The 18,053-nt window shown below is 35.7% G+C and overlaps 1 protein-coding gene across 1 annotated transcript in view; it reads left to right on the top strand.

Moving 5' to 3' along the window:
- The window catches only part of OSBPL11 (oxysterol binding protein like 11), a 91,884-nt gene that overhangs the window by 33,831 nt on the left and 40,000 nt on the right, over positions 1 to 18,053 (top strand). The window contains exons 3-7 of the mRNA XM_027536631.1: positions 1,337 to 1,512; positions 2,333 to 2,412; positions 3,947 to 4,123; positions 12,716 to 12,917; positions 15,264 to 15,409. Coding sequence (XP_027392432.1) covers positions 1,337 to 1,512; positions 2,333 to 2,412; positions 3,947 to 4,123; positions 12,716 to 12,917; positions 15,264 to 15,409 — 781 coding nt within the window. The remainder of the gene's footprint in view (positions 1 to 1,336; positions 1,513 to 2,332; positions 2,413 to 3,946; positions 4,124 to 12,715; positions 12,918 to 15,263; positions 15,410 to 18,053) is intronic.

The raw sequence follows: 18,053 nt of genomic DNA, 5'->3' as shown, positions 1-18,053 counted from the left end.
CCTCCTCAGTATTACTTTTGTATATCGAGGTGAGTGCTTCCCATGTTGTAGATTTGTGGTAATGCTTTTGGGATAAGAAATACATGTTCCCAGTAACTTGAGATTTCCAACATTGTTCTCTAAATTTTCTTTGAATTGACTTCTTAGAAGAGACCAGTCTTCTTTCTTTGTTTGGAATAATTGGGCTTATTGCTTAGACTAGGAGAAAGAGATTTCTTTCCTTATTTCCTTCATTCATTCCTTTCCTTATTTCTTGTTTGTCTGTTTGTTCAGATTTGTCTGAACCACCAGGGAAGCCCCTTTAAAAGTCACAAGCATGCTAAAGATGAATGAGAAAAACAATAGTCTTGCTTTTCCAGCTCCCTTTTCAGGTAGCTGCTTTCAACTTCTCTTATTTGCTTCTCATTATTTCTTTTTCTTTCCCTTAATAAAAGGCCAATTGCATTCTCTCCCAGTTTGGTATGATTGATATAGTTGCCACGTTGCTTAAGGTAGTATCTTCTAGGAACTTGAACTGGATCAAATTGTCTGGATGTATTACAGAATGCATTAACATGTAGAATACCAAATTGCTGTAAACCCAAACATTAATTTTTTGGAATAGAGACTTTTTAGATTTTTTTCCTAAAGAAAAGAACTATTGTACTACTTAAATTGGAATCCAAATTAATATATTTCCCAAAGTAGTTAATCTAAAACCAAATCAGAACATCAAATTCTTTTCCAGCGTGTTTCATTATATCATCATTTAGTTTCAAGTTCCTTATGGTTCTGCATCTCTAGTTGCAGCCTTTTCATTTTAAAACAGGATAAGTAATCTTTAGTTGTGACCTATTGAATAATGTGTTCACAAAGTCTTGCTACTTTGGCATTATTCATATTGTTTATTTCACTGGTTAAATCTTAAATCATATTCATTTCTTACCTAGCATTTGTTAATCCCAGAGCTCATGCTTTGATTTGTTCCCAGTGAATTTTAAATAAAAACTCTCCCTACCATTTGTCTTTGGGAACTTACCCTGTTAATGAATTCTGGAGAGAAATCTTCCTCTGAAGGATACTGTATTTTTGTTTCCTTTCTGCATTGTCTTGTATTCCCTATTAAATGCCTCTTTCACAGCTGAAGATTTTATATCTTTTATTAAACTCATTCAATTCTTCAGTAACATTTACTACTAGGAAATTCAGTCTAGTGTTTCTAAGTACTTCTTGAGATGCTTTTGAATTTTATTTTTTTAATAGCAAAAACTCAAAAGTATGTGATTAAAATTTGGATTGCTCTAGTTTGACTAGGGGAAATATTTTAAAAGTATGACTTTTTTTAAAATTATTGCAGGTTTTTTGTTCTAAACAATGAAGCTGGGCTGTTGGAGTATTTTGTGAATGAACAGTCTAGAAATCAAAAACCCAGAGGTACTTTGCAGCTTGCAGGAGCTGTAATATCACCCAGTGATGAGGACTCTCACACCTTCACTGTAAATGCTGCCAGTGGGGAACAATATAAACTCAGAGGTATGGCTGAAATATGAGAATTAATAGTGTGATTTTCTTCTTCCTTGAGAAGTTGATATACTTCCCTCCTTTCATTTAGGTTTTGGAAATAGAAATTACTATCATTGATACAGAAACAGTATTCTACACCTTGTAATTGTTTTAAGGGTTTATGAGATCTGTTTTAATTAATGACTTTTAAGTTGCACAGTGAGTAAGTCTGTTTAAAATTGACCCCTCTAAGAAATTTGTATAGATGAAATACTGAGAAATCTAAAAACATAGACTTGTTAAAAATGTTTTGTCTTCCACAGATTTGTATTTTATTTCCTTTCTTAATTTAGTTGATATGTTCTCTTCGTGTTTTTTAATGATTAATGTACATAACTGGGATTTATGAAAATGCTTGTATTCAGGTATAACATCTGTTTAGATAAATATAATTTGTATAGAGGTTTCTATTTTTAATTAATACACATAAAGTATGATGTTAATCCTAATTGATCATGCTAGAGATCTGAAAGAATATATTGAGTACACACCAAATGCTTAATAAAGGATATTTATTTGAAGAAGAGCATATCTTTAAGCGAAAGTTAAAACATGTCAAGTTCCATCTACCCACCGAGCTATATGTCATTTATCCTCCCTAGGAAATATCCACATCCAGCTGTGGTGTTACCTAACAAGGTTGATGCTTTGGCCTTTTTCCTACCTCGCTCTGGTCAGGGAGAGTGGGAACATGCCCTGATTTTCAGTGATCCATTCTTCATGCTATAACAATTAATTGTATTCTAAAAATAAATGAAAAAGTAAATAACTTGTAGATACTTTTTATCAGCCACAGATGCTAAAGAGCGGCAACATTGGGTTAGCAGACTTCAGATATGTACACAACACCACACTGAAGCTATTGGCAAGGTATGTGGATTCATGTATGATATTAATGCACGGAAATGGGGAAAGATCTTTTTAACTTTATTTTTTTGCATTTTAAAATTGAGATTCACATACCATAAAATTGATCCTTTTAAAGTGTACAATTTCATGGGTTTTATTAATATATTCATAAGATTATATAGTTGTTGCAACTATCTAATTCCTGAACATTTTCATCACCTTCCAAAAAACCCGTATCTGTTTAACAGTCACTCCCTATTTGAATCTCTTTTCCCAGTCCCCTGGCAAAAACTAACCTATGATTTCTGTTTCAAGAGATTTGTCTATTCTGGGCATTTGATATAAATGGAATCATGCAGTATGTGGTGTTTGTTTGTTTGTTTTTGTCTGGCTTCTTACGATAAGCATAATGTTTTAAAGGTTCATCCATGTCATTGCATGGATCATACTTCATTACTTTTTAAGACTGAATAATCGTCTTTTATGGATATACCACATTATGTTTATCCATGCATCAGCTGATAGGCATGTGGATTGTTTACATGTTGTGGCTGTTATGAATAATACTTCTATGAACATTTGTGTTCAAATTTTTGTATGAACATATGATTTCAGTTTTCTAGGTTATTCCTAGGAGTGAAATTACTGGGTTATATGGTAGTTGTCTGTTTAACTATTGAGGAGCTGCCAAACTGTTTTTGAAATTGGCCAAATTATTTCCCATTCTCACCAGCAATACACGAAGGTTCCAGTTTCTCCACAGTATTACTGATACTGTTACTGTCCTTTTTTAACAATTATTATGGCCATCCTCATGGTTATGAAGTAGAATTTTGTTGTGGTTTTAATTTCATTTCTCTAATGGCTAATAAGGTTGAGCGTCTTTTCATGTGTTTATAGATAATTTCTGTATCTCATTTGAAGTGTTTTCTTTTTTAAAATGAGAAGGAGGGTCTTAGTACTTGAAATCTGAGGTTAGAAATGTCTAAAAATTAATATGTGGGAAGCAGAGTTAAAGGATTTCCATACCTTTTTGTTTTCTTTTTAGTGTTCCTTCCCCATAGCTAAATTTTTTAAAATTGTGATTTAGGCCTGCAGTCTTTAAGAAATCCAGCAAAAAACTTTATTCTTGCTGCAAGATTCTAATCTTTGGCAGTGACCAGAAAGTGCTAGTTTGTTTCAAAGATACTTGAATGTTACACTAGAAAAATTATTATATTGAATATTGATGAATGTATTTTTTGCTTCAATCATGATGTTTAAATATCTGAAATTAGAAATTTCTTGTTATTTTAATATATGTCTAATGTAAAAAAAGAATTCTTGACAGCACACACCTGGAATTAATTTTCTGAATAAATTACCAGTTTACTATGGGATGTGTGAAATTCTTAAACTTTGAAGGTTTTAAATTTTTCCATCTTCAGAACTATTCTTGTAGTTAATTCTGAGGTTAACCTTATTTTTAAAACTGTTTGTGTGTAAGCCTCCAGTATATTATAGGTTGAGAGTTTACCTAAATTTTAAAAAAGGAATTATTTTCTTTGTCTAATAGAATAATCCTCCTCTGAAGTCACGGAGCTTCTCACTTGCATCTAGTGGTAATTCTCCTATATCCCAGAGGAGACCAAGTCAAAATACCATTTCCTTTTTTAATGTTGGACATTCCAGACTACAATCAGTGAGCAAAAGAGCTAACTTACCTCCAGACCATCTTGTGGAAGTCAGAGAAGTAAGTATGAATTGAAATCAAGTTAAAATGCATAAAATAATATTACCAGCTTGATTTTGTCACAAAAAAATTTTTAATCCTGTTTGTGTCTTCTGGGGGCCTCAATGTTTAGGTCATAACAATTCCCTGATTTTTTAGGTGTCCTAAGTTTCCGCAAGTCTGTCAGCTAGGTTCTGTGTACACTATCATATTTTAAAAATCTGTATCTTTTATTTCTCAAGAGAAAGTATAGACTCCTTTAATGTAAAATTTATGATAAAAGGATTATTAAGCCTAGTGGAAAGACTGTGTGATCAAACAAGTGACCTTTTTTTTTTTTTTAACTGATACATGTAAATAGAGAATTTCAAACATACAAAGATAGAATAGTTAAATCCTTGATGTTCCCTTATCTCACCATTTTCCTTATTCTCTTTGAAACTAAGTACCAAATAATTCTAGTTAGTAAAGAATGCAGGAGAGGGAAATGGCAACCCACTCCAGTATTCTTGCCTGGAAAAGTCCATGGACAGAGGAGCCTGGCGGGCTGCAGTCCATGGAGTTACATGACTGAGCATGTGTGTATAAGGGTGGAGGATGATGGGTTGGTATCAATAAACTGGTAGAACTAAAAAAATAAAATAAAAATAAAGAATGCAGTTAGGTTCTTAATAATCCAGGTGTTGTTTACTGAGTTAATTTTGATAGAGCTCATAGATACCTATGTAGTGGATTGTGGATTATAAATCACACCCAAATGATTTAAGGCAGGAAGCTGGGGAGAATGTTCCCTCTATCAGGTTATTTTAGGTTGTATTTGTAGGTGAAGAAATTGAGATTTGAGTGAAATTATACATTCCTGGGAAAGATATCCTTGAAGATATGTATTGTCAGTACCTATATCAAGGAGTTCGTGATATCAGTATGTTACTGGTAATGTTCACCTTGATCTCGTGGTTAAGGTAGCTTCTGCTTGATTAAAGTAGCTTTCCTCCACTGTAAAGTTGCTGTCTTTTTCTCTGTAGTTAATAAAATATCTGGGGAGCTTCTTTGAGACTATGTATTTCCTTTTTCTTTTCAAAGACATTGAGAGAACTTTTGTTACTATACTGACCATGGTTCCTGGTGGGTGTTCTCAAGCTTTTTGTGGCCTTGGTATCTGTTTCACTCTTAAAAATTATTGAGGACCTCAAAGAATTTTTGCTTTATATAGGTTAAACTTACCAATATTTACCTTATTAGAAATTGAAGCAGGTATTTAAAAAATGCTTGTTTTTAAAATTTACCTTTCAATTTTATGTTTTATTATTTTAAAATAAAAATTAATAAATTCATACATATTAACATAGATAACATATTTTTATGTCAAACAGCTATTTTCCCCCCCAAATAAACAAAATAATTGCACTCAATGCAATTATTGCAAACTCAATTTACTGCAAATGTGTAGTTTTAGTTGAACTATATGAACTATATGAAAAAAACCTTTGTGGTTGGGGAAAAAAGAGAAATGTTTTAAAATAGTTTTTTAAGGTAAATGTGGCTGTTCTTTGATACTCCAGTAAAAGTGGACAGTGACAGTTTCTTAAGTGTTAGATGCAGTGTGGAATCTAATATGTATCAGTGGACTTTTCAGGTTCTGTTTCATGACAGTACACTGGTTTGCCTTGCACATTGAGTGGATGTTTAACTTATGCACGATTTTGTAACACTGCATTAGTCATTTGGAAAATGTTAGTTCGGAGTTAGGCAGCCCTTACAGATACTGGTATACAATATCAAAAATTCACAATCATTAACATCCGTACCAACTTCATCAGAAAAGGCTTTCAATATTGGGAAACTGCAAAGCTTATGGTGACTGATACAGGTTTTCCAAAATTGTAATTTCATTTTAAAGCTCATATTTTATCAGTTCAGTTCAGTCACTCATTCTTGTCCAACTCTTTGTGACCCCATGAATCACAGCACGCCAGGCCTCCCTGTCCATCACCAACTCCCGGAGTTCACTCAGACTCATGTCCGTCAAGTCACTGATGCCATCCAGCCATCTCATCCTCTCTTGTCCCCTTCTCTTCCTGCCCCCAATCCTTCCCAGCATCAGAGTCTTTTCCAATGAGTCAGTTCTTTGCATGAGGTGGCCAAAGTACTGGAGTTTCAGCTTTAGCATCATTCCTTCCAAAGAGATCCGAGGGCTGATCTCCTTCAAAATGGACTGGTTGGATCTCTTTGCAGTCCAAGGGACTCTCAAGAGTCTTCTCCAACACCACAGTTCAAAAGCGTCAGTTCTTCGGTGCTCAGCCTTCTTCACAGTCCAACTCTCACATCCATACATGACCATTGGAAAAACCATAGCCTTGACTAGACGGACCTTTGTTGGCAAAGTAATGTCTCTGCTTTTCGATATCCTATCTAGGTTGGTCATAACTTTTCTTCCAAGGAGTAAGCATCTTTTAATTTCATGGCTGCAGTCACCATCTGCAGTGATTTTGAAGCCCAGAAAAATAAAGTCTGACACTGTTTCCACTGTTTCCCCATCTATTTCCCATGAAGTGATGGGACCAGATGCCATGATCTTAGTTTTCTGAATGTTGAGCTTTAAGCCAACTTTTTCACTCTCCACTTTCACTTTCATCAAGAGGCTTTTTAGTTCCTCTTCACTTTCTGCCATAAGGGTGGTGTCATCTGCATATCTGAGGTTATTGATATTTCTCCCGGCAATCTTGATTGCAGCTTGTGCTTCTTCCAGCCCAGCATTTCTCATGATGTACTCTGCATAAGTTAAATAAGCAGGGTGACAATATACAGCCTTGATGTACTCCTTTTCCTATTTGGAACCAGTCTGTTTGTTCCATGTCCAGTTCTAACTGTTGCTTCCTGACCTGCATATAGGTTTCTCAAGAGGCAGGTCAGGTGGTCTGGTATTTCCATCTCTTTCAGAATTTTCCACAGTTGATTGTGATCCACACAGTCAAAGGATTTGTCATAGTCAATAAAGCAGAAATAGATGTTTTTCTGGAACTCTCTTGCTTTTTCCATGATCCAGCGGATGTTGGCAATTTGATCTCTGGTTCCTCTGCCTTTTCTAAAACCAGCTTGAACATGAGGAAGTTCTCGGTTCACGTATTGCTGAAGCCTGGCTTGGAGAATTTTGAGCATTACTTTACTAGCGCGTGAGATGAGTGCAATTGTGCAGTAGTTTGAGCATTCTTTGGCATTGCCTTTCTTTGGGATTGGAATGAAAACTGACCTTTTCCAGTCCTGTGGCCACTGCTGAGTTTTCCAAATTTGCTGGCATATTGAGTGCAGCACTTTCAGAGCATCATCTTTCAGGATTTGGAATAGCTCAACTAGAATTCCATCACCTCCACTAGCTTTGTTCTTAGTGATGCTTTCTAAGGCCCACTTGACTTCACATTCCAGGATGTCTGGCTATAGGTGAGTGATCACACCATCGTGATTATCTGGATCGTGAAGATCTTTTTTGTACAGTTCTTCTGTGTATTCTTGCCACCTCTTCTTAATATCTTCTGCTTCTGTTAGGTCCATACCATTTCTGTCTTTTATCGAGCCCATCTTTACATGAAATGTTCCCTTGGTATCTCTAATTTTCTTGAAGAGATCTCTAGTCTTTCCCATTCTGTTGTTTTCCTCTATTTCTTTGCATTGATCACTGAGGAAGGCTTTCTCATCTCTTCTTGCTATTCTTTGAAACTCTGCATTCAGATGTTTATATCTTTCCTTTTCTCCTTTGCTTTTCATTTCTCTTCTTTTTACAGCTATTTGTAAGGCCTCCCCAGACAGCCATTTTGCTTTTTTGCATTTCTTTTCCATGGGGATGGTCTTGATCCCTGTCTCCTGTACATTGTCACGAACCTCCGTCCATAGTTCATCAGGCACTCTATCAGATCTGCTGCTAAGTCACTTCAGTCGTGTCCAACTCTGTGCGACCCCATAGATGGCAGCCCACCAGGCTCCCCCATCCCTGGGATCCTCCAGGCAAGAACACTGGAGTGGGTTCCCATTTCCTTCTCCAATGCATGAAAGTGAAAAGTGAAAGTGAAGTCGCTCAGTCGTGCCCGACTCTTAGCGACCCCATGGACTGCAGCCCACCAGGCTCCTCCATCCATGGGATTTTCCAGGCAAGAGTACTGGAGTGGGGTGCCATTTCCTTCTCCTCTATCAGATCTAGTCCCTTAAATTTATTTCTCATTTCCACTGTATAATCATAAGGGATTTGATTTAGGTCATACCTGAATGGTCTAGTGGTTTTCCCTACTTTCTTCAATATAAGTCTGAATTTGGCAATAGGGAGTTCATGATCTGAGCCACAGTCAGCTCCCGGTCTTGTTTTTGCTGACTGTGTAGATCTCCATCTTTGGCTGCAAAGAATATAATCAATCTGATTTCAGTGTTGACCATCTGGTGATGTCCATGTGTAGAGTGTTCTCTTGTGTTGTTGGAAGAGGGTGTTTGCTATGACCAGTGCATTTTCCTGGCAAAACTCTTATTAGTCTTTGCCCTGCTTCATTCCATATTCCAAGGCCAAATTTGCCTGTTACTCCAGGTATGTCTCTACTTCCTACTTTTGCATTGCAGTCCCCTATAATGAAAAGGACATCTTTTTTGGTTGTTCGTTATAAAAGGTCTTGGAGGTCTTCATAGAACTGTTCAACTTCAGCTTCTTCAGCATTACTGGTCGGGGCATATACTTGGATTGCCATGATATTGAATAGTTTGTCTTGGAAACGAACAGAGATCATTCTGTCGTTTTTGAGATTGCATCCAAGTACTGCATTTCGGACTCTCTTGTTGACCATGATAGCTACTCCATTTTTCTAAGGGATTCCTGCCCGCAGTAGTAGATATAATGGTCATCTGAGTTAAATTCCCCATTCCAGTCCATTTTAGTTCGCTGATTCCTAGAATATTTTATAATTGGCAACAAATGCTGTCAGTTGTTTTTCTTGAAGTGACAAATCATTTTGTTTAATTTTGAAAGGATGTCTACCACATACTCCCAAGCCTGAAGAGCTATAGTTATTAGCAATCATTCTGTCGGGAAAAACAACACTCTTGTGCTTCTCCTCTATGCTACTATAACACCCCATACTTCTGTATCCAGTCACCAAATGTGTGGGGGTTTCCTTCACACTAGGTAATTCTCTGATTCTTGGTAGATTCCAGCTAGGTGTTCTACAATTTAGTTCAGTTCTGACACCATTTAGCTGAGATAGTATCAGATCCCACAAAACTGCCCTCATTTCAGATGCCCTTCCCAAGTCCAGGTTGTCACCTGTGTTTCTGAACAACCAATATAATCACGTTCTTTCATGTCAGGTGGTGATCTGTGAAAATAAACTGCTTGTTCAACCTGTAACTCAGTCTCGCAAGTGCTTTTCCTTGGGCAACCACAGTGCTTTGGTATGCAACAGTATTGTACATTTTTTTTTTTTATGTGCGATAGAAGTGTGCTTCTCATTTTTCATATAGACAGTTTTAAATATGTGTACTCAAGAGTGGATAAAGTAAAACTAATAATTTTTACTGATTTTTCAGAAATATTCTTAACAAAATTGGCTGTCTTTTCCCCAGCCCCCAATGCTTACATGGGGGTGAAGTGCATGGCAGTGAAGAATACAATCGTGACACTGTTGTATCAACTGCCATGATTCTAAGACACCAACAGTTTTACCTACCATTGCTTTTGCACCATCTGTGCAAATGCCACCAAGTGAAGAAGGCAAATTAATTTCCTAGAATTATTGTGAAAATAATCTTGACTCCATAGACCCCCTGAAAAGAGCCCCATAAGAATCTGGAGAGCACTGTTTGAGAATTGCTATTCTATAGTGATCTAGCTCCAATTGGTTATAATGCAAAGATATAATTCAAAGTGAGTTTGAAAGGAGTATTTTAATCAAAGTCCATGAGTAAGTCCAGCAATAAATGAAGTAACAGTTGGCAAAAGCAACTGACTGTTGAAAATCGAGTCATATTGTGGCTCTGTGGATTTATTACTGAAGTGTTAAAGTGATCTATTTTAGTATTTACTAATTACAATAAATTACTAATTTACAATCCATCAATCACTCTATTAATCAGTGCATGCTTCTTGCAGGTTACTATGCTCTGCCTTGGGAGAAGCTAACACCACCAGTCTAGTAAGGGAGACACATTTAAAATACAAGCGATAAAATCATGATTCTCATCTGATTTTCAGACAAACTATATGCTACATAAGTGATGTTCATTATCATCGTATTTGTCATACCTAGCTGCAAAACACAGATTAAGCAAGTTTTCAGCTTTCATGATGGTTTTTCATTCTTAAGGAACTGGTTTTACTATTGTCAGGAACAGTCACTAAAACAGCTTCACAGAATCAGTTCTATTTCATTGTAAATATATGGTCAGCCCATTTGTTTGCTTTGGAAAGAACCATAACCAAATTTTATTCTTTGGCAGGAGGAAGGGGGCATGCCATGCAGCTTCTGGGATCCAACTGGTACCCCTTGCAGTGGAAGCACAGAGTCCTAATCAATGGACCACCAGGGAATTTTCAGATTTTAACATTTGCACTCTAATTATAATTTAAATTTTATTTTTTCCAGTTAAGAGCATCACTTTCTTAAGCCTCTTCACTTTTTTATTTTAATTTTTTTTTTATAATTTGTTTATTTTATTTTTTGGTTGTGCAGGGTCTTCATTGCTGCCTGCAGGCTTTCTCTAATTGTGAAGATGGGGATTCCTCTCTAGTTGTGGTGTGGGAGCTTCTCATTGTGGAAGCTTTTCTTGTTGTAAAGCATGGGCTTCAGTAGTTACAGCATGCAGGCTTAGTGGCTTGAGGGCCCTAGAGCTCAGACTCAGTAGTTGTTCGAGGCTTAGTTGCTCTGCAGTATGTGGAATCTTTTCCAGACCAGCGATTGAACCCATGTCTCCTGCATTGGCCGGCTGATTCTTAACCACTGGACCACTAGGGAAGTCCTTAGGTCTCTTCACTTACAATATCAAAACTAGCAAGTGGCTTTTTTGGGCCATTTGTATAAAGAAACACTTTTCTTCTTTAATGTTATATTGTGAGAGCTGATTATTCATATTGTCGATATCCTGCTTATGATTTTTTCCTTTATTAAACTTTTATTGGCTTATAACATAATATAGGAAAGTATGCATAATCTTTTTTTCCTTTGTGTTCTCTGAAGAGTGTATTCAAGTGAATAGGTGTTTTTTTTAATTTGAATGTCCAGTTTTTCAAATGTTTTTCTTGTTGTAAGAATAAGAAGTTGTATTCTCTTGAGTTCAAAGAAGAAAGTGAAAAATAGTCTCTTGTTTGGCTCTAGATTGAATCTCTTAGGAAGTAATGTGGAGCCTGTTTAACCAACTCACTTCAGTCATTAGCAACTCTGTTTCACTGTGCTTCCTTCTGAATGTTAGACAGTCCCTAAAGACCATACTTCCTCCACGCTATTACTTTTGTTGTAAAGTCAACCCATCCTTGAATGTTGTATGTCCCCAAGAAGTTTACGTAAGATTAGCTATTTGATTTGTTCTGGAAGGACAGTTTTCCCTTGTCTGGAAAGTAATAAATTCATCTTGGTTCAGATATACTTGAGTAGTAATTTTTTCCCTCAACATTACTAGCACTTGTGACTTGTTTAAAAAATCTGACAAGTATAAAACTTAGTATTTGCTTATAGCATTGTTAGAAACAGAGGAGAAGAGCAATTATAGTTAGGAAACCTAGACCCGTGGGAGATGCAAAAGAGGCATAATATAAATCCCATTTATATATAATCCCATAATATATAATCCCATTTCTAATTTCATGCCAAGAAGTTCTTGTAAAATGAAGAAATAGGGTAAGTATATAATTTGGCCTTCAAGCTGTAACAGGTTTAGACATAATTACAGCAGGACTCTAAGCATGAATGGGGATTGTCCCTGGATATGTGGGGCTTATGTATCAACTAATTGTAGAATTTTGTCTATAATTTCTTATCTGGCTTTCTGTTCTGTTTAATTAATCATGGAAGTTCTTTTCATTAGACCAGTGGTAAACCTAATGGATCTGTTTGGCCCCCTTCCCTTGGTCTCCATCCCAGTTCTTAATTAACCTTCTCAGCATGTATCCTTGTATAAAAGAACCTGATACACAATGTGCATCTTGTAATTTTAACGTAACTACCTCCTGGATCAAAAAATTAAATATTACCAGTACCCTAGAGGACCCTCTCATGCCTCTTCATCATTATACTGTCTTCACTATCCTGACTTCTAATGTGTAGAGGTTTCCTCACCTATAAACCATAGATTTATTTTGCCTGTGTCTGAAATTTCTGAACTGAATCGAGTAGTATGTGTTTCTCTGGGTATGGCTTCTTTTTAGTCAGCATATGTTGGAGATTTACTTATGTGTTATCATTTTTTGAGTAGCACTATTAAATGCTTATTGAGAATAGCCAAACAAATTTAAAATAGATTTCTAGGCTGAATATATCCTAAAAATGACAATTGTATGTTACATGTTATACAAAATATGGTAATTAAAGTGGCAACTGTATGCTATACAGAGATCATGAGTGAGACACATGGAACTGTTATTTTCCATAGATGATGTCTCATGCTGAAGGACAACAAAGAGACTTAATTAGAGGAATTGAATGCCTTCCTGCTTCTGGCCATCTTAGTTCCCTGGACCAGGATCTGTTAATGCTCAAGGCTACTTCCATGGCAACTATGAACTGCTTAAATGACTGCTTTCATATTCTCCAGTTACAGCATGCATCACATCAGAAGGGCTCATTGCCTTCAGGTAAGTTATTGCTTAAAGGTAGGACTGAACATTGCAGGTCAAAACATGGAAATAGTAACTGCATTCTTTGTAATTCTGCTCCAGAAAATCTTAATCAAAGCAAGACAAACAGAAAACCAGCTAGCTTCTTGGTTTTTATTATCATACTAATGTTATGCAAAATCTCTTTTACTGTGTCCTTTTTCAAATCTAAAACCATTTTAGGTCTCATATAATTAAATATTCATTTAGAGACCTCAAATTAAACTTGTCAAAAACTGAATTAAAAATTTACATCTTCTGTATTTCTATTGAAGTTGATGGCATTACTCTATCCAATCAATCAAAGTAGAAACATTAGAATCATTCCTTGGTTGCTTTAGTCCACTATTCACTATTTCCCTGTTGAGATACATATATATAAAAGTCTATCAGTCACCTTTCAGTTTGAAAAATAAAGATATACATCTAGTATTTGAGAGCACCTATTTGTTGAAATTAATTTACTGGGGAAAACAGCGTTATTGCATTATTTGTTACTGCATAACAAAAAATGACTTTTTCTATTAAATGAGATTAATAAACTCATTTAAAAATTGATATAACTGACATATAGTGCATATAAAATGATATTATATATAATTGACATGCGAGTTTAAAGTGTTGATTTAACACATTTATATATTTATATGCCACCAGAGTGTTAGCTAATGTCCCAATCATATCACATAATTGTCATTTCTTTTTTTCTCTGCCCCTTCTTGGCCTGCCCTCCCCCTACCCCCAACACATACACACACACACACACATACAGACACACAGAGCTTGTGGAGTCTTAGTTTCCTCGGCCTTGGCAGTGAAAGTGCCAAGTCCTAACCTTTGGAACTAAGGAATTCCCTATTTTGTAATGAGAACAATTAGAATCTAGTCTCTTAGCAACTTTGAAATATTTACTGTAGTACTGTTGACTCCATTCACTGCTGTGTATTAGATATACAGGACTTATTCGTCTTCTAGTTGCAAGTCTGTACCCTTTAACAACATTGCCCCAATTTCCCCACCACCATCACAATGAATTAATAGTAGTAACTTAGTATTCCCAACACTCATTGTTTTCTGATTCAATGAACTCCTCTTGCTTGTGAAAGAAAGATATTTTAGAAAGAACTGATTTAGAAGGACCCTGAGACCAGATGATTTGTTTGCTAAAGAATTTTGTTATGTGAATCATCTGTGAAATATCTGTGAATAATCTCTTAAAACAACTCTCTTAAATTCAGTGTTTATGTGCATCTTATTTCAAGAAGTAGGGGAATCTAGATGCTGATATTAAAAATAAACATATCAAAGTAGAAACAAAGAGCTTTCATTTCTTTGGAGTTTTGAAACAGGCCCCATGAACTTATCCAGGGCATTCCCCCAATTGTGAATCCCCCTCAGTGAATCTGAACTAAGTGCCAAGGCAAGATGCTCTGGAAGCCTGGTAGGTACTTTGTAATTTATTCCTCTACTGAAGTCTAGGATTTTGTTATAGACTAAGTAAATTCCATACTCCTTTTAAATTTCTGGTGTAGTAGTCTGAGTATCCCTTAATGTAACACTGTATAACCAAGCTTCTGTGAAACCTAGATCAGCCTCTGAAATCAAATGGAACATTTTCCATTATTGATTAGGCATAGAATCCACTTTGTTAAACTAGTTGAGGGTAATAAGAGACATTTGAGTCATTAACTGAGAAGATGACAAGTCTCTAAATGTGACCACTGTCTTTCATTAGGTCAGCTATTATTTATTCAGTAGAAGAACCTTTCAGTTTAAAAGTATATGGAGCCTTTTTATATGATTGGAAAGAAAACCATAATGGACATGGATCTGCAATTCTTAAATTAGATTGTGGGGTTATCTTGATTGGTTAGAAAATTGGTACTGAGAATAAGGTTCAACCCCAAATTGAAGTAGATTTTACTGTTTCACAATCCTAGGCTATTCCTGTAATTGTGATTTCCTCAAGTCTAACTGCATACTTCTTATCACTAGAGGGTCAAGATTCATGCAGAAAGGTCAACTATTGGGGTGAGAATACACTTAATGATTCAGATTTTCCCAGGAAGTGAGTTCACTCCTATTCAGGGTTGATTCACTTAAATGGTATCTGATTACAAGTTGCAGGTTGCTCTGTTGTAAAATAACCAATCGTCATGCTCATGCTAATGAGATACAAGTCACTGTCTTGCAGAGTCTCTTAACAGGTTTTGAATTGCTTTTAGCCTTGTAGATGCAAAACAAAATCGTTTAATAAAATCCACATTTGCTGAACTTTCCAGATTATGAGCAAGTTTCAGCGAAAGTTTTCTCTTACTTCATCAGGAACGACAATCGAATGGTTAGAACCAAAGATACCATTATCAAACCACTATAAAAATGGAGCTGACCAGCCCTTTGCAACTGAGCAAAGTAAGCCAGTGGCAGTCCCAGAAGAGCAGTGTGTTGCAGAATCTGGACTATTAGCAAGGGTAAGGTAATACGAAAATACAGTTTTGGAGTAAAAATTAGGAATTACTGAAAAGCACCTTTTCATTGTCAGGATGTGCATACTCTAGAGAGCTCACTCTAAGAGTTGTTCTACTTTGAACTGCATTGGCTTTGGAAGGGCTCTATTGTGTAAAACTTGTACATACTGTGTTTTCCAGGTTAAATTATGTGTCCTTCTTAGTTTTAGTTTACTTTTGCTTTATATAAATGTATTTAAAATTTGCATGTTTTTCTTTTTCTGGAAAACAGCTTTTCTAATGGAAGATTATTTGCGTGATATTTATCTCATAGATTTCTTAATTTAACATTATTTAGTAGGTGTTTGCTATTAAGTTTAAAAGTTTGCTATTAAGTTTAAAAGTTTACTATTAAGGTTTTTTTTGATAGTAAGCACTGTACCAAACCAATTTTTAAAAGTGTTAGTCTAAAAAAAAAAGAAAGTGTTAGTCTACTTAAAATAGCATGCAGTCTTAGAGTTTAATATTTTAGTAAAGTAATGTTCGTTGCACATTTCCCAGAAGCTAAACAGGCTCTCTTCTATTCTTAGTTCTACCTCTGTGACATATCATACTGTTTTTTTGCCTCTTGAGTTTACATCTTTTATTTTTATGGTTATCATAATTACATAGATAGTTTTGTTTTAAGCTCTTTTTACTTGATACTTCTCATAAGTGTTTTTATATGTTATTCTGGCCTATATAATTAAAAATTTTAAAGGTTGAAGTAGGCTATTGAATGTCTAGGTTGTTATTTTTTTTTGTTCTTATAAATAATGCTCTATCATTTTGTCTACTGTTTTATTTTTTTTTCTCCCCTTTATTTAGATTATTTCTTAAGTTATTCCCAGCTAAAATTACTGAGTCAAGAGTCAGGCGTGGTTTATGGTTATTTATATATTAGTAAATTACTTCTTGAAAGAAACATACAACACAGGGACTTCCAAAGCTGGCAAAGGTTTTGACTCAAGGAGGCAGGCAGTGGCAGCAGGGTGACTGAGGAAGAAGAAAAAAAAAAAATCCTCTTTTTCTTAGTTTCTTAACTAATTCATTTGTGAAGTCAAGCAGTTAGTAAGTATTCATTAAGTTATATTAGTATATGACAAGTCCAATGTTAAGAATTAGAGGAGACACAAAAATAGAAGACCGTTCTTTCACTGGAGAGACTTAAAATCATTTAGAGTTCCTACTTACTGTGGGGAAGGCTTGCCTGATGCTGGTGAACCTGGGTCCTGTCATTTACTAACATGTGGGCCAACTCATTAACCATGCTTAACTTTCTCATTTGTAAAGTAGGGGTAATAATACATTATAAGTTGTTATTAAGATAAAGTAAATTTAGCAGAGCACCTAGTTTATGGAAAATGACCCCAGGGTTGTTGGATTTTACAAATCCAGATGGCCATTCATGTTGCATTCTTTGTGGAATAATTATTCCTGGAACACTGCTACACAGAATACAGTGTAAAATCAGGCAGAAAAATTTAGTCTTACTGTGACAGATACTGAGATCATGAGCATGAGGAGGGATGCAAAATGTATAAGAAGATTGGTGTATCATATGACTTGGAATTGAAGTGTGGATAGAAGTCTGTGGAAGTAGGAATGAAGACATGAACAGGTAATATGCATTTCAAATAAAAAATCAGTTGAACTTGTGATTGACTGGATATAGGGTTGGATCACAAATGACTTCCAAGTTTTTGAGCCTAAATTGAGATTAAAATTAGGGTCCCATTCACAAAACCTAGCAAAATTAGAAAGAAAGCTTTTTAAGAGAAAAGGTTTAGTATAGTTTATAAACATGTTGAATTTTATGTGGGAAGAGGATGTATGATTGTTAATGTACATGAAAAACAGTTTGGAAATGATGAAACCAAAGCTTTGCAGAGATCAGGACTATAATTTTTTGTGAAAAATTACAAACAATAGGTCATATACTCCACAACATTTTTATTCTTCTAAATGAGAATACAAAACATGTTGGAGATCAGGATAGAAATATGGTAGAGATAGGGCACAGGGATGTGGGGGAGAGGATTGTTGAATTTCTAAACCTTTTGAAATGAGTAGCCTAGTGTATGACCCAGTGCAAACAGAAAAAACTCTAAGTGCATAGATTCTTTTTTTTCAGTTAACAAAAGATTTTAGACTCCACTCAAGCTTTCCTGGTGGCTCAGCTGGTAAAGAATCTGCAATGCGGGAGACCTGGGTTTGATCCCTGGGTTGGGAAGATCCCCTGGAGAAAGGAAAGGCTACCCATTCCAGTATTCTGGCCTTAAGAATTCCATGGACAGTATAGTCCATGGGGTCACAAAGAGTCAGACACAACTGAGCGACTTTCACTTTCAAGCATACAAGAATAGACCTGAATTGTTTGAAAATTTCACCTATGCCTTTTTTGGAATATAAGTGTCAGTGCAAGCTGGAAACATGTATTATAGTGGTGGAAATGTTGCTGTCAGGTGATAGAGAAGATAAATGCTAGAGGCTAGAATGAAGCCCACAGTTCCTTAGTGCCCAAGTCAGAAATCAGGAAAACAAAAAATGGCATTGGTATGAGTTTTGTGGAATTTCCTTTTGCCATGCAATCTCCGGATATTATGAATACCTAGAAACTCAACTGCTT

The sequence above is a fragment of the Bos indicus x Bos taurus genome, chromosome 1, assembly GCF_003369695.1.
Source record: "Bos indicus x Bos taurus breed Angus x Brahman F1 hybrid chromosome 1, Bos_hybrid_MaternalHap_v2.0, whole genome shotgun sequence".
NCBI classification, from domain to species: domain Eukaryota; kingdom Metazoa; phylum Chordata; class Mammalia; order Artiodactyla; family Bovidae; genus Bos; species Bos indicus x Bos taurus.
Note: the sequence above shows the minus strand (reverse complement) of the source record. Positions and strands in the feature narration are given on the sequence as shown.